This window comes from Hibiscus syriacus, unplaced genomic scaffold, assembly GCF_006381635.1.
Source record: "Hibiscus syriacus cultivar Baekdansim isolate YM2019G1 unplaced genomic scaffold, ASM638163v2 tig00110290_pilon, whole genome shotgun sequence".
NCBI classification, from domain to species: Eukaryota; Viridiplantae; Streptophyta; class Magnoliopsida; order Malvales; family Malvaceae; genus Hibiscus; species Hibiscus syriacus.
In genome coordinates, this window is record NW_024062663.1 from 244,523 (window position 1) to 258,458 (window position 13,936).

At 33.3% G+C, this 13,936-nt stretch overlaps 2 protein-coding genes across 2 annotated transcripts; both read right to left on the minus strand.

The window, feature by feature from the left end:
• Positions 1–499: 499 nt before the first annotated feature.
• LOC120116273 (protein ENHANCED DISEASE RESISTANCE 2-like) lies at positions 500–8,468 on the minus strand. Its single transcript, XM_039136802.1, has 21 exons — positions 8,222–8,468; positions 7,216–7,290; positions 7,055–7,108; positions 6,900–6,965; positions 6,752–6,810; positions 6,381–6,511; positions 6,261–6,307; positions 6,087–6,184; positions 5,436–5,531; positions 5,284–5,348; positions 5,115–5,186; positions 4,532–4,678; positions 4,046–4,356; positions 3,818–3,881; positions 3,521–3,696; positions 3,054–3,155; positions 2,845–2,895; positions 2,592–2,735; positions 2,131–2,226; positions 1,396–1,497; positions 500–747 (listed from the first exon to the last, which is right to left on the minus strand). The coding sequence occupies exons 1-21, from the start codon at positions 8,378–8,380 to the stop codon at positions 652–654; spliced, it is 2,211 nt and encodes a 736-aa protein (XP_038992733.1). The 5' UTR covers positions 8,381–8,468; the 3' UTR covers positions 500–651.
• Positions 8,469–10,729: 2,261 nt separating this feature from the next.
• LOC120116252 (UDP-xylose transporter 1-like) lies at positions 10,730–13,724 on the minus strand. The gene is made up of 8 exons (XM_039136788.1): positions 13,582–13,724; positions 13,127–13,247; positions 12,859–13,043; positions 12,687–12,754; positions 12,457–12,589; positions 12,097–12,258; positions 11,726–11,992; positions 10,730–10,909 (listed from the first exon to the last, which is right to left on the minus strand). The coding sequence occupies exons 2-8, from the start codon at positions 13,245–13,247 to the stop codon at positions 10,823–10,825; spliced, it is 1,023 nt and encodes a 340-aa protein (XP_038992719.1). The 5' UTR covers positions 13,582–13,724; the 3' UTR covers positions 10,730–10,822.
• Between the last annotated feature and the right edge of the window lie 212 nt (positions 13,725–13,936).

A 13,936-nucleotide genomic window follows, 5' to 3' on the forward strand; every position in this document is an offset into this window, starting at 1 on the left:
GTGATTTGAGAAAAGAGTACGAAAGACGCAAGTGGGGATGAGACGGTTGCAAGGGATGCACGGTGTTTGGGGTTTGTTTATTTTGTTTTTAATGCTTTTTAAATAATATTTTTTAAAGAAAAAATAACATTTTTCTTTTCTAAAAATATTATTTTTTTAAATTATATAAATATAACACATGTTATTTAATATACTTTTTTTTAACAGTATTTATAACCGAGACACTTAAAATGATAATATTTATAACGTTAGTTACTTAGAATGACAAAAAAAATAATTTAAGCACTTAAATGAAACAAAAAATATAGTTTGAATACTTATTTTTATATTAATACTTATATATATATATATATATATATAAAAGATGACATTTTTTTCCTATCAGGTTGATAATTTATAAATCAAATATCATAGATTAGATATTTTAACACCGTTCAAGTAGTGCATTTGCTCTATTTAGAAATAAAAGAAAATGATAAGCTAACAGAGCCTGTAGGGGGAAAATTCAAAATGGGAAACTTTGAATACACTAGCATCTATACAAAAAGGGCTGGTTTTCATATCAATGGGTATTGATAAAGCCCAATTGATTTTAGTTTGGCATTCATTCTTCATCATCTAAGCTCATCATCCCAATCAGATTAACAAAGTTCAATCTACTTTTATTGGAACAGATTTCGCTACATCCAAATGGTTCAGCCGGCATGATCCAAGAAGATACTCCGGCAACTCCTCTTTTGTATTCGCCTGTAGGTTTCCACATCAAAAAGTTTAAGACAAAGTTGGACGTCAATGGAAGTGTAAGATCGGAAAATAAAAAAGGTCAACCTTCTCCCCCGGAGGAAAATATTAAGTGTGTTTGGTTTAATAGAAAATACAGAAGCATAATACCAAAAAGTATATCTAATGTTTGATTAAATAGTTATTTTGATTCTTTTTTTTTGGAGCATTTTAACCTTAATGTTTCATTTTAGGACAAAAAGAACTCTATTTTAGAACGTTTAAGGTTTATTGACTAATATTTTTCATTCACGTAGGATCTTTTTATCTCAAAATAAAATATTAGAGGTTAAAATGTTTGAAAAATAAATATGGACTAAAATGATTATTTAATTAAATGTTAGAGGTATTTTCTGATATTATGCAAGAAAATGAAAAGTAGAAAGTAAAAAAGTGAAGAAAATGAATTGAGTGTTATTAATAGGAAGGAAAACTGACGAGAAACAAAGAAAAGATTATCATTTTCCATCCTAATGTATAAAAACGAATCATTTTAGAATAAAAAAAGGTGAATCTTCATTGTTTTATCTTTCTAATTTACTTTTGATTTTACAAATCCAAGCCTAAACTTGCATTTTAGTTTTCCATCATTGTTTTGCTTTGTGTTTTTTTTACCTGTATCAAGAATGCCATTTCAATAACCAGATTGTTGAGGTAGCCAAGCACAAGATTGACCACGCCTCTTGCCACTGTCGACGACCCAATGTCGACCCCGAGCTGAAACACACAAATACCAAAATTTCATAATGCGAAACTTTCTCGTGCTATATTTCAATTGTCACATCTACTTTTCATTCTCTTTACGAGGCTTGAAGAGAATGAAACTAATTGTTATCATCATAAAATTCTGAATTTATAATCAATGTATATTCTTGATAGGAATAAGCTTGTCTCGTCGTATGCTGGTGGTTTATCCCTTCTGACTTGGACATAGAGACGTAATCGGTGAAGACTAGGCCGTGAGCGGAGGTTAATCCGCTTGAGGAGATGGAATGAAGGTAGAAGAAGATGAACAATATAAGTGAGAGAATGGGGAAAGAGTCTCCTTTTTAAGCCTTTTCTCGGGATATAAATAACCCGGCAATAGGAGGCTGGTGTAAGACCTATGACGGCTATAACTAATGTAGACCCACTTAAATTAGATGAATATAACTGGTGGAGCAGGCTTGACTCTAGTAAATCACATGAGACTGTCATAGGTCTAGTCGTGAGACTATAGCCATCCGAGGAGAATAAGACTTCGAATGAATGGTGGGCAGAGATATTATTTCCGGAGTATATCTCCGGAGGTATAACATACATAAATACAGTGAATCTGAATGTTTCAAAATGAGGATAGTTTAGATTTACCTCCAAGTAGTTCTTCCCATGGAAGTAATTAATTTCCAGAGCTTGGCCAATGAGGCATGCTTTCTTTCCAACACTTTGCTTAACTATCCACGATCCCTAATAAAACAAAGTCATCTATAAGAACCCTTTTCTTTATGCAAGGAGTTGCATGCAGCATGAGCTAGTATCCATGGTAAGAATGCATGCAATTAGTTATATTTCTTCATAGGTCACAAGGCCCAGGTCGACTCCGCACAGAAACCTTAATCGGAAAATGCACATCTCTGAACTGACCAAAAGAGGTGTCTAATAGAATGCACAGACAATTCGGAAAATGCAGTTTCTCCTGTTCGACTTAATCGGAGTTAGACATGAGCGTGATTGTTTCTTTTTAAGTTTATTGTTTAAGTCTCTTCTGACTAGTGAGATAGAAAAGATTATTGATCTCAACTACAAGTCTACAACATGCTGCAAGCACCAACCTTTGATATGTATGGAATGAGCTTAAACCGTGAATTTCTATATGCATCATCTCCATTGATGAAGTTGTGTAGCAAAGGTGAATCTTCCACTGGAGTAGTCATCATATAATACAGTGCTAGGTTGTATGTTGTTGAACCTGGTACCTGTTTTGCAGGAAATAATTCGATAATTTTAAATGCTAAAGAACCAATGACAACACAGATGGAAATATAACTTGACAGAATTAAATGCAAGAAAAAAAACCCAACATACCTGTATGTTTATGATGAAGAAAAACTCTGATCCTCCCCGCGCATCATATTTCTGCAAGATAAACGACTTTGTAAAATTATTTTAATTGACAGCCAAGATATTCCAAATGCAACTAATGGATCTTATAGATGATTCAAGAGCAATGACCTCAAATTCTCAATTCAAAAAAATGTACACGGCATATATTGGGAGGGGAGGGGGCGGAAAACCTGAACAATGCTCCCGGGACGCCCTCCTAGATCATCTTCTCTTTTGTCAGATCTTAGCCAATCTGCAGCAACCATTTGCATCAGTGTGCCCTTTGCCTTAAACTGAAAGAAAGCAGAGTAAATATAGAATTTTAAACTGGAAGTTGAAATTTAATGCAGGGAAACTAAAAGTGGAGCTATATAAAACAAAAGCCAAAACGAATTCAATGGGGATATCCATGACTACAAACTTCTAGTTGCTGATCACCATATGACATCTATAAACTCTACAAAAGCCTACAATTGATTATATCCAAAACATGATATGCAAAACATGGAAGGGCAAGCATAATTAGAGATCATTAGAGACAAATGCCAGTTCACTGCATGATTGCAATCATGCTTACAATGAAGCATCATAGAACACACCAGCTGAATTTTTGTCATACACATCAACTTCGTCCTCACTGAAACATTTTCCTTCATACCTTCTTATGGTCCTCTAGGTAATTCTCTCCACGAATTAAAAATGTTGAGGGTTCTGCGGCAGTCCAACTACAAGGCAATGTGCAAGTTGGATCCTTGGGAAGAGTTTTCCCATAGGAGCAAGATGTACCATCTTCCCTTGTCATGTCTTGTAAGTCCATGTAGCCCCGTTTTTGGACTACAACATAGAAGAACTGTAAGTCATCAGCAAATTATGTTTCTACAACTTTTTCTGAAAAAGAAAATTCTTCATTGATACATAATTTAAGGTGAATACAGATAATCCAAATAGGAACCACCTGCAAGACCATGTAACTTTTTGACTAAAACAGCTGCAGTTGATAACTTTGGATGGCGTGTATCCTGCAAATTTCTCAGTCGCAGAAATAAAATGAGAAAATCAGAGAAAAATGATACACACAGAACTAGTAAAATCCTCATTTACTGATGGCGTAACAGGAACGCAACCACATTAACTGCAAATTCACTTTCACGTAAAAACCAATAATAACTGTTTTGATGTGCACCTGAGAGTACACTTCAGGACCAAAGTCAGAAGCCCATCCACCTTCTGATTGATCATAGTCTGTTGGTTCAGGAAAGTCAAAGAATTCATCAGCTGCATCATTAAGACCTAACAGGATCGAGTGTTCTGAAGGAGCCCTTTCCATTCCTTCAGTTATAGTTTCCTTAGTTTTCCCAGCCTCTATTTGTGTACACATATCAACTGCACCATCTTCTACACTCTGGTGCAACCTAACATTTCTTATGAATTCTCCTGATGAAAGATCTGCTGAAGGATATTTTCCTTGTTTTGCTCTGAATAACTCTCGTAATGCTGCAAGTACATGGTATAAATACTTAGAATTTAATGCCTCAAATGATCACACAAAGTTATAACACAGATACACAAAACACACATGAAGTATATGAACAAATGAATAAGATTATAGCAGCAGCTGAGAGGCTTGGGATGATAAATCACAGAGTTATAACACATATACATGATTTACCAGCAATTCTCTCAAGCATCCGAGTCGTAATAGATCGGGATGCTGAAGTTCGAAGATAAGATTTCCAGAATTTCCAATCAATTGCAAGCATGTGTTTTACAACAGATTGTTTTCCTTCATTCACAGGAGATACGACATATCCACCACCTGCAAGTAAGCGTCAAACATTAACCTTGTAGATTAACCTTTGATTTTGCTGCTTTTAAATAGATATCCTCCTTGCTCCTTTTTTTTCACAAAAAAGTGTGCATCATATGCCACAACCCACATATTTCTACGTGGTATACAAGGACAACAGTAAAGTTGATAAAATGAAAATAAAGCAATGGAATAAGAACTTATGAGCAGTATTAAAATTGAGAAGCCAAAGAAGGTTCAATATCACACACAAACCAGTATACATGCATGTGATCACTCACACATGAGATTATAAGGAAACAAGGCTCTTGGATGCTAAATTTAAACCAAAAACAGTTCATGCTACTTATAACATATTTACTTATGTATAATAGCATAACATAGCAAACTCAGAAAATCTAAAAAAGTTCTCTTTCGCTAATTATATATTTCAGGCATACATTACTTTTAAGGCAGGCACGAACATAGCTTTTCTGTGGGGGGCAGTTCTTGTGAAACACCGAATGGCAGAGAATAACTGTCATAATAACAACCATATCAACCAAAATAAGTTAATTTGATCCGTTCCAACTTCTGCATAAAAATTTAAAGAATTTCTTCAAAGCAATTAGTACCATATGTTCCATCATCTTCTCTTCTCCAATAGCGCCGCAACAAGAGATCCCTCCTTTGCATTCCCCTGCAAGGATAATGAGTTAAGAAGAAACATATATACAGAAACCTGTCTTGCCAAACATGTTGACTAAATCAGAAATTTGGATCTGACCAAGGTAACCAATCACCATAAAGCTGCTTGTGCACAATATCAGTATGACCATCAAGATGTTCAACCACGCAACCCTTGTAGAAACAGAAGTCCCATCTGCAAGACAATTTGCAAAATTAGCCTTGGTTTTAGAAAAGGAGACAAAGTGTGTCAGATAAGAAAATTACAATTCTAGATTAACAGAATTATAATTTTGCACAACTTTAGGAAACAAGAGAGCACATGTAAGTAATGACAAATAAAAATGAATTCATTAAAAAGTGAACTAAATTCAGATGCCAAACTTTGCATGGTATCATCTTCAGAATTTGCATTTCTTCTTATGGTTTTTGTGTAGCTATTAAACTATTGTGTATTAAGAGTTTCTAAAGAGACTGAAGTTCACATTAACCAGGGAAGCAATTACACGGTTACTCTTTCATCCATCAAACTGAAATTCACATTTCTTATCCAGAACAACAACAATGACACATGAGCTCCAACAGCACACGAAAATATGTCCTATAGGAATAGCAATCACAAATGCTAGATCTAGTATAATTACTATTATGCACAGATCTAAAATACCACTTGATAAATCAAGCCATGCCTCTTGCAAAAGAAGAGCTTTATTTTCAGAAATTACAGAGTACTTGGCACTTGGAAGCTTACTCTGATCTTGATGGTCCAAGAGACATAAGCGTCTGGAAAATGGCTGCCGAAGTTCCATCTACGACACCCACAGCCATGATTGCTGGATGGTCATCCCACTGCCAATGGAGGGAGGAGAGAAAAAAGTCATGGAATAGAATGAAATCCTTGACTTGTGAATCAAAAGCTACTGACCTTTCTATGAGGATCCCTTTCTTTAGCTTCTTTAAACAGTCTGAGACCTGCATTGCCTAGTGGTTTTAAACAAACAACTATGTCAATCTAGAAAATCAGAAACATTTGTTTTCTACTTACCATTTTGGCATCCAAAGATTGTCCAAGGTGACGGCGCTACAACATCAGATATCGCTCTGTCCATCTTCGTGGATGAATTAAGAGTCCAGTCAAGAGAATTATTGTGATATTCATTATTGGAACCACTTGATCTGCATGCACGGAGTCCTTCTAAGAAACTGATATATAGTTATGGGGAACAGATATGAGAGGATACATGATAAAAAGAGCATCATGTCGTACATCACTACTAACTACTCCAAACAAACTCAACATAAGTTATTCAAGCAATCTGCTTATAACAAATAATTTACAAGCATAGGTGAACAGATAACAAAAAATGCAGAAGCTTATGCTGACTAGAAATGCTAGATGGTGAATCATTATTATACCTGAAGGACTGCCATCTGCTCTTAGGATAAGCAGCATCATTTCTGGGGTATGGACCATCCTGAATATATTCATAAAAAATGTCCTGTCTCATCTCATTTTACGCCTGAAAGTTAAGATGTACATTAACAAGAGGAAGAAGTTCAGCACCTTTAAGGATGCTTCCTGAATGGAATGAATCCATTTTGCTGCTTCTTCGGGGCTACTAGCACCTAACTGTTACATTTACATTCCATATCTCATAAATGAAGGTCAAGGTATGATATATATTGATTAACAATCCTTTTGTCAAATATTTGCCTCACCTTAAGTTGATCACTGTGATTAGAACTATTATAAAGGGTGAATATAAAGAACACCTACAAGTCAGATAAAGAGCTGCTGTTACAAGGGTCCAATGGCATGAACTAATCAGAACACAAAAACCAAAAACTTTAACACTTTCCTAGGGGAGAAAATCACATACTTTTCTGTGAATGCTTTCCCTCCCATTGTCAGCAACTCGAACACATGAATCAATGACTGCACGTCTACCAGGTTCCTGAAAGGAAAATCAAGGTTTATCTTTTATGCTCACTAAAATTGTCGAATCTGTCAAATAGGCAGCCTGCAACAGTGAAGCTTAAACAAAAAGGAAAAATATCAACTCAATAATGAATTTGAGCCTAAATACTATGTTAGCATCCCCATTTACTGACTAATAAAATTGTATACACAATACTTTTTCAAATCTAAAAAAGAACTGCAACAGCAAGACACAGAAGCACTAGATAGCCTGATCATCAGGTGTTCTTCGAAGGCAGCTTCAGCTGTTTCCTACTAAAGCATAGACGTAAAATCTCATGATCATTGTATAATTACGCATAAATTAGAGATACTTCTTTCCTTGGCTTGATTGTAATCAAATCAACTCAACTTTCAAAAAGAAATAAGAAACATAAAGACTGACATGTGAATGGTAAAGTATTCCCGATACAAACTTGACAGTAGAATTCTCCATATTTACCTATAAACAGTTATTTCTCTAACCAGAAGTAAATGAACCAGTAAATCTGGAAGACAGCTCAATTGAAGCTATTCAAAAGAGTTTATCTAAGAAAAGAGTCAGCTACATATGTTAAAAAGAAAGAAGAAGAATAAATGCTTCAACCAAGCTCTCTCCTTGTCGAAGCACTCATGCACTAGCAGAAAGCGTGTTTCCGGTGAATTATTAAGTATATTCGACCAATACATATAAGTAAACAAAATCATTATTGAATAAACGAATAAAAATATATAAGTATCATTACTTCATAAATTCGTTATTCATTTATTATAGCAACTGGATCGATTAATCAAAAAGTATAAAAAAAACCCTCCGAGAATCATATTAAAGTTAAATGCCATTATTTGTTTAAATATTCGCAAATGAGTAAAGAAGCTTGCAAAATAAGCTTCTTCACAAAAAGAAATTACGAGAAGAAGGAAGAGACCTGGAGATTGGAAATGGGCATGGATTTGAAGCTCTTAAGAAGATTTTCTTCAAGAACAAAGTAACGTTTCCTTGAGTACTGTAATCTAAACCGATTCGAGCGAATTATATGTAACCATCCTTCCATTTTCAATTCTCCGCTCTGCGAAGAACCAGCCATTTTTCTCCTCCTTTTTCTTCAAAAACAAGAGGAAGAAAACTCTTTGCCAAACAAACACGGAATTAAGAGAGAAAAAATTATGGCAATGAAAAGATAATTCGATTCTTCGATCCCCAGTAATGGAATGCCAAATAATAATATATATATATTTTTGGATTGGTGTAATACAAAGAAAAGAACAGGAAAAAAAATGACTCGGCTTATCAATCGTTTGCGTTTTTTTTTCCTGTTTTCTCTTTGTTTAAGAAAACTGAAAATTCTGAGATGGAGGAAGCTTGTATGAGACAAAGATTGGCAAGCGAATATTGAATTTATTCAAAATTACCTTATCACCCTTTACACCTGTCATTTGAAGTTTAAAAAGTACGCGAAATTTATGCAACCAATCATCTACTTCCCCTTTTCACCTTTTTTTTATTTATTAATCTTATAAACTACACGTTTAGTATCTGAATTATTACTTTTGATCCGTTTTGGTACTCAGACTTGATTTCCTTTTAAAATCATACTAACGTTTAGTTTACGTTTCATTTTGGTACCCACCATTAAAAAATTAATAGAACTATTGACGTGGTATTTTTATTTTTAATGATGTCGTAGAATTAACTTATGATGATACCTCAACATCATCGTTAAATTTTTAATGGATGAGTACCAAAATAAAACTTAAACTAAACCTTAGGTATGTTTTGAAATAAAATAAAGTTTGGGTATTAAAATAGAAAAAAGTAATAGTTTAGGTACTATTTATGTAGTTTACTCTTAAAGTTTTTGTCTAAAATACGCCATAGATCACTTAATTATGTTAAAATGAACTTTTTTGTCATTAAACTTTCAAAAGTTACAAAATAATATTAAACTTGTCAAACTATTACAAAATATTCTTATTATGTTATAACAGTAATAAAATTTTGATAAATTAAATTTTGATAAATTGAAGGATCATTCTATAATATTTTATGAGTTTAATGAACATTTTATAATAGTTCAATAAATTTTAATAATAATTTTTTAATCATTTGGGAAGTCTAGTGATTATTTATACTATTTGAAAGTTTGCTGACCAAAACAAAATTATTTTGACATAGCTTAGTGACCTTTATACTTCGCCTTATTTTAAAGTGTTTTTTTATTTATTTATTTAATATATTGTATTTATTTTCAATTAATTTTCAAAATATTCCCTTTTGTTGGAATTTTATTAATGCGAGACTCTTCTTATGTTGGAATTATATTTTTTTTATTGTTTTGGAATTTTTATATTTGATTGATTGGAAAGTTTAATTTTGGTGATGCTTGTTGTTAATTTTACTTTAGTGTTTAGACAAGTATGCAATAGGTGCAAGGTGTTGAATTGTGGCATGTTATGCTCTATGATATGTTTTGTTAAGTTTAGGCAATTCAACTGATATGTGGATTGTGTGACGAGTATATTAGAATAGATAAGTGATTATAATTGTCTAAAGTGATTAAAGGATGCCTAAATTGACCATTGTGATCAAATATTTTTTTTTATTTTTAAAAGTATGATTGTTTGTTAATTGAATCATTCAAAGCATGAATTTATTGAAAATCAATATATTTTTTTTGTCTCAAGTATGTTTATGTATGATTTTTTATTAGTCTAGGATAAATACAATTTAATATATATTCAAACTCTCAATCATTTGACATTGAACACTCATAACCCTCTGCATACATGATACTAGAACTCGAGATCTCAATGTATAACAACAATTTCTTAACCATTAAGGTTGCTTGGTCCGTACTTTATATGTGATCTTAAACTATATAAAACAACTAGAAGTTAGATTGATAGCTCAATTATGTGTGAACAACCTTGGTTTTGCAATTATCCAGCAAAAGGATAAATTGTGAAGATGTTGAAAGGGTGATTCAAATTATTATGGGCAGTTATTATTATTTAATCATTTTTTATTATTTTATATGTTATTTAGTTGTTTATAATCTTGTGGTCGTGGGATCGAGTCCTACGGTGGGCAATTCATAATTCTGATTGTCGGAGGTCTTCCACGGAAGCTGCTCTTAACCTGGCGTTGGGGGTATAGCCTACTACCCTACCTCCCCCTTACCCCATTACATATGGGAATAGGGCGAGCTAAATTTTTTTTATTTAGTTGTTTAGTGATAAGTTATGTTTCATTTAGTTGTTTAGTGTTTAATGGTCAGTTATGTTCAATTAACACTTTTTATTATTTAAACCATGTACTCTATGATCTTCATTAATGGAAAAAGCAATATTTTCTGTTCATATCACTTCTTTCTTTTGAGCATATTTTTTCTTGTCTGTTTTACCAACAGAATAGTGAGAGGAGATGAAGGGGGAAATGAGTGGTTTATTTAAAGAATGAAATTCATTTATGCTGGGAAGATATAAAATGTTTGAAACACCACCTTAATTACATAAAATCCTGTTATGCTTTAGACATGGGAAACCTTGTCTGAATTTTTAACTTCATGGCCTTCTTTCTCGACAGCCAGAATCAATGTTTCTTCCTTGTCTTTCATCTGTAAAACAACGCATAAATAAACATGGTCAATTTCCCTTCTCGAAATATATATAGACAGGGAAGAAAGGTATACACATATAGGGCTATAAGTCAAGTTCAGTTCGATTCAGGAAGTATAAAGCTGAGTTTGATTTTATTTAAAGACTTGCAAGTTTAAATTTGTCTACTCGAATTCAAATTAAAATTGAAGTTCTACATGAGAATGAAAAAACTTGAACTTGAAATATTCTCAGATTGCTCGATTGAAGCTCGAATTTGAACTCTAACTCAAACCTAAACCTTGAGTACATTAAATAATAAAACAATTATATTGCATTAAAAAATATATAAATGTTAATATTATTAATAATTTATTTTAAAAAATTTTAAAAATTAAAATATTATTTTTTTGAACTGTTCGCGATTTTTTTGAGTTAAGTATCAAGTAGTTCGTTTTGGTATATTAAAAACTCAAATCAAGTTCGAGCTCTAATCGAGTCCAAACCAAATCAAACTCGAATAACTTATAATTTGTCTCGTCTCATTTGAGGTCATTTATATATATATATGGGGTAGAATTTAATTACATAATATTTTTATTTAGTTTTACATAGATTTAGGATTTTGAACGAATGCATATAGACAATTGAGATTAATAATAATAAATGTGAAGATATTCATTGAAAAAGAAAAATAATAATTAATCTCAACCATCTATTTTTACTCATTCAACAATCTTTAATTTTTCTAAAACTAAAATAATTTTATATTTTTGTTAGTAGATACTAATTCTATATATACACGTCAGTGCTTACTGTATAAAATGTACTTATACCTGATACTCCAATGGATCGGCTTGTTTCCTTTTGTTCTCTTGGGTGCAAAAATATGAATATAAACCCATGCCAAAAATGGCTATCAGGATTCCGATGATATTCTTTTCTGTAAAAGGGTCATGCAGCAGCGTATAACCCAAAGTAAGAACCAGGCAAGTCTTGAGGTGGCCCAGCACTTGATATGTAACTGGGGATGTTTTCCCAATAACCAGAAAAGTGCTAAAGTTGACTGATACTGAAATAATGCACGACAGCATGATAAAAGCCTGCAAATCAATGTAAGTTGAGCTGTCATTAGTTACCTGAAATATCGTGTCGATTATCTGTTTGTTGAAATGCCGAGTAAAGGGAAGGCTTGGGTTCTTTTTACCAAGACTATAGGGGAATACTTGTAAGCAAACACATTTTGCTTGGTGAGGAACTTGTCTACCACAGGGCCTGAGACAAAAAGAATAGCTGCTTGAAATGGGGCTGACTGGTACAGCAGCTGGGTTGAAGAGACATTCAGCCTCTTCTGTATGGTGTTTGTCAGCTATATTCATCAAAGTTAAGAATAAGCTTTTTAGTGACCTTTTCAAGGAAACAAAAAAGAAATGCTGTTCAATATTGAATTTTGAAGATCATTTCAGAAAACCCATTTCATTGTTGAGCTTCATTCCCTTGGAATATGGGTCTTAAATGTGAATCATTGATCAGTTGATGCATCTTAAGCCCGAGTTTTAAAGGATACAATTTGTGCAACACAGGTGGTTGCAATTGCAAGGAGAGAAAGGATTGTCCCAACAAAATTGAGTTGGAGATCGGTTATAGAGGCAATGCCAACTCCAACAAGTAAAAGGAAGAGGGACAGCTTTATCTTTTGGCTGCACAGAGTAAAACATAAAGTTATGGTAAAGCTTTGAATATCAAAAAATGCTTCGACTATCAGAAGTTTAGTGACAATGTCAAAAGAATAAAAACCTGAATTGCTTTTTCAGGAAGATTGTTTCCAATAATACAGTGAATGGTATGATTGCAAGTTTAGTCATCTGTCAAAAGAGTCTCCGCAAAGAATAAGGTTCTGAATAAATATACATTTTTGAAATGATTTTCATGAGTACGTGGTACTAATGTCTGCAGATATGGAGTTCACCTGATAAAATCCAATGGAGTTAAATCCAAGGCTCAAATTGAGAAGTCCGATAGAAACACCGTTGAGGAGGCCGAAGAGAATCACGGTCTTCATGTCGATTGATTTATTCTCAAACAGATTGGATCGTTGAGCCGCGTGAAGGGTGCAAAATGTTACCATGAGATGCCAACTGGTGAGTGTTGTAGCTGCACCAAGGAGAAATGAAGATGTGAAGAAAATCAACACAATATGATAATTGGCAATCCTATTTCAAACAAAGAGAAATTACCAAAAGGGAAGCCAAGATTGCTCATCAAAGCTTTGTTGCATATGACAATGGAGACAGATGATGCAACGGAAAGAAACAGGGCCCCAATGACACCTAATTGGAAGCTTGACATCTCCCCCATCTTTGGTGAAACAAAATAGAAAAATAAGAATATTAGAAAGAAGTTTACTGCAAATGTATAGAACATGTTTTGCAGTGTACAAAACTATGGAAATACATTCTTAAAACATTTATGAACTTTGCTCTAATGATCTGAATAAATGTTCTTCAACCTTTTCTGGCTTGCATGTTTAAGAGACAACGTAGCAACGAAAAAGAAGACATTGTTTTGCTTCAGATAATATCAATGCAGAAAAGACAGTATTTGTATAAATGCTATATTGCAAAGGAAGTTTCATCAATCACAATCCCAAATTAAAAAAAAAGTATGAGAATGAACAGAGAGAGAGAGAGACCTTTGAAAGAATACAAATTCACAAAGATTATCGACACAGGGTTGCTAAAACTCCATAAAATCACCAGGAAACTCAGTAGTGAGAGCGCAGGAGAAAAGGGTCGAGAAAAAAGAAAGAAAGATAGAAAGACCAGAGAGAGAGAGTTGACAGGCTTGTTTGGGAATGTAGGCATTTAAGCAGTCTTTTTATGTAGATTGCTAACAAGGTTGGTGCTTCACGCTGTTACAGTTTGAAGTACAACGTGTATTTGCTTTTTTGTTCTTCCAGAAGCAAGTTAAATGAATAACTTAAGCAATCAAAGACGATCAATCTTTCAAAAAGAATCTGAGATGACTTAGTAAATTTTCAAAAAGAC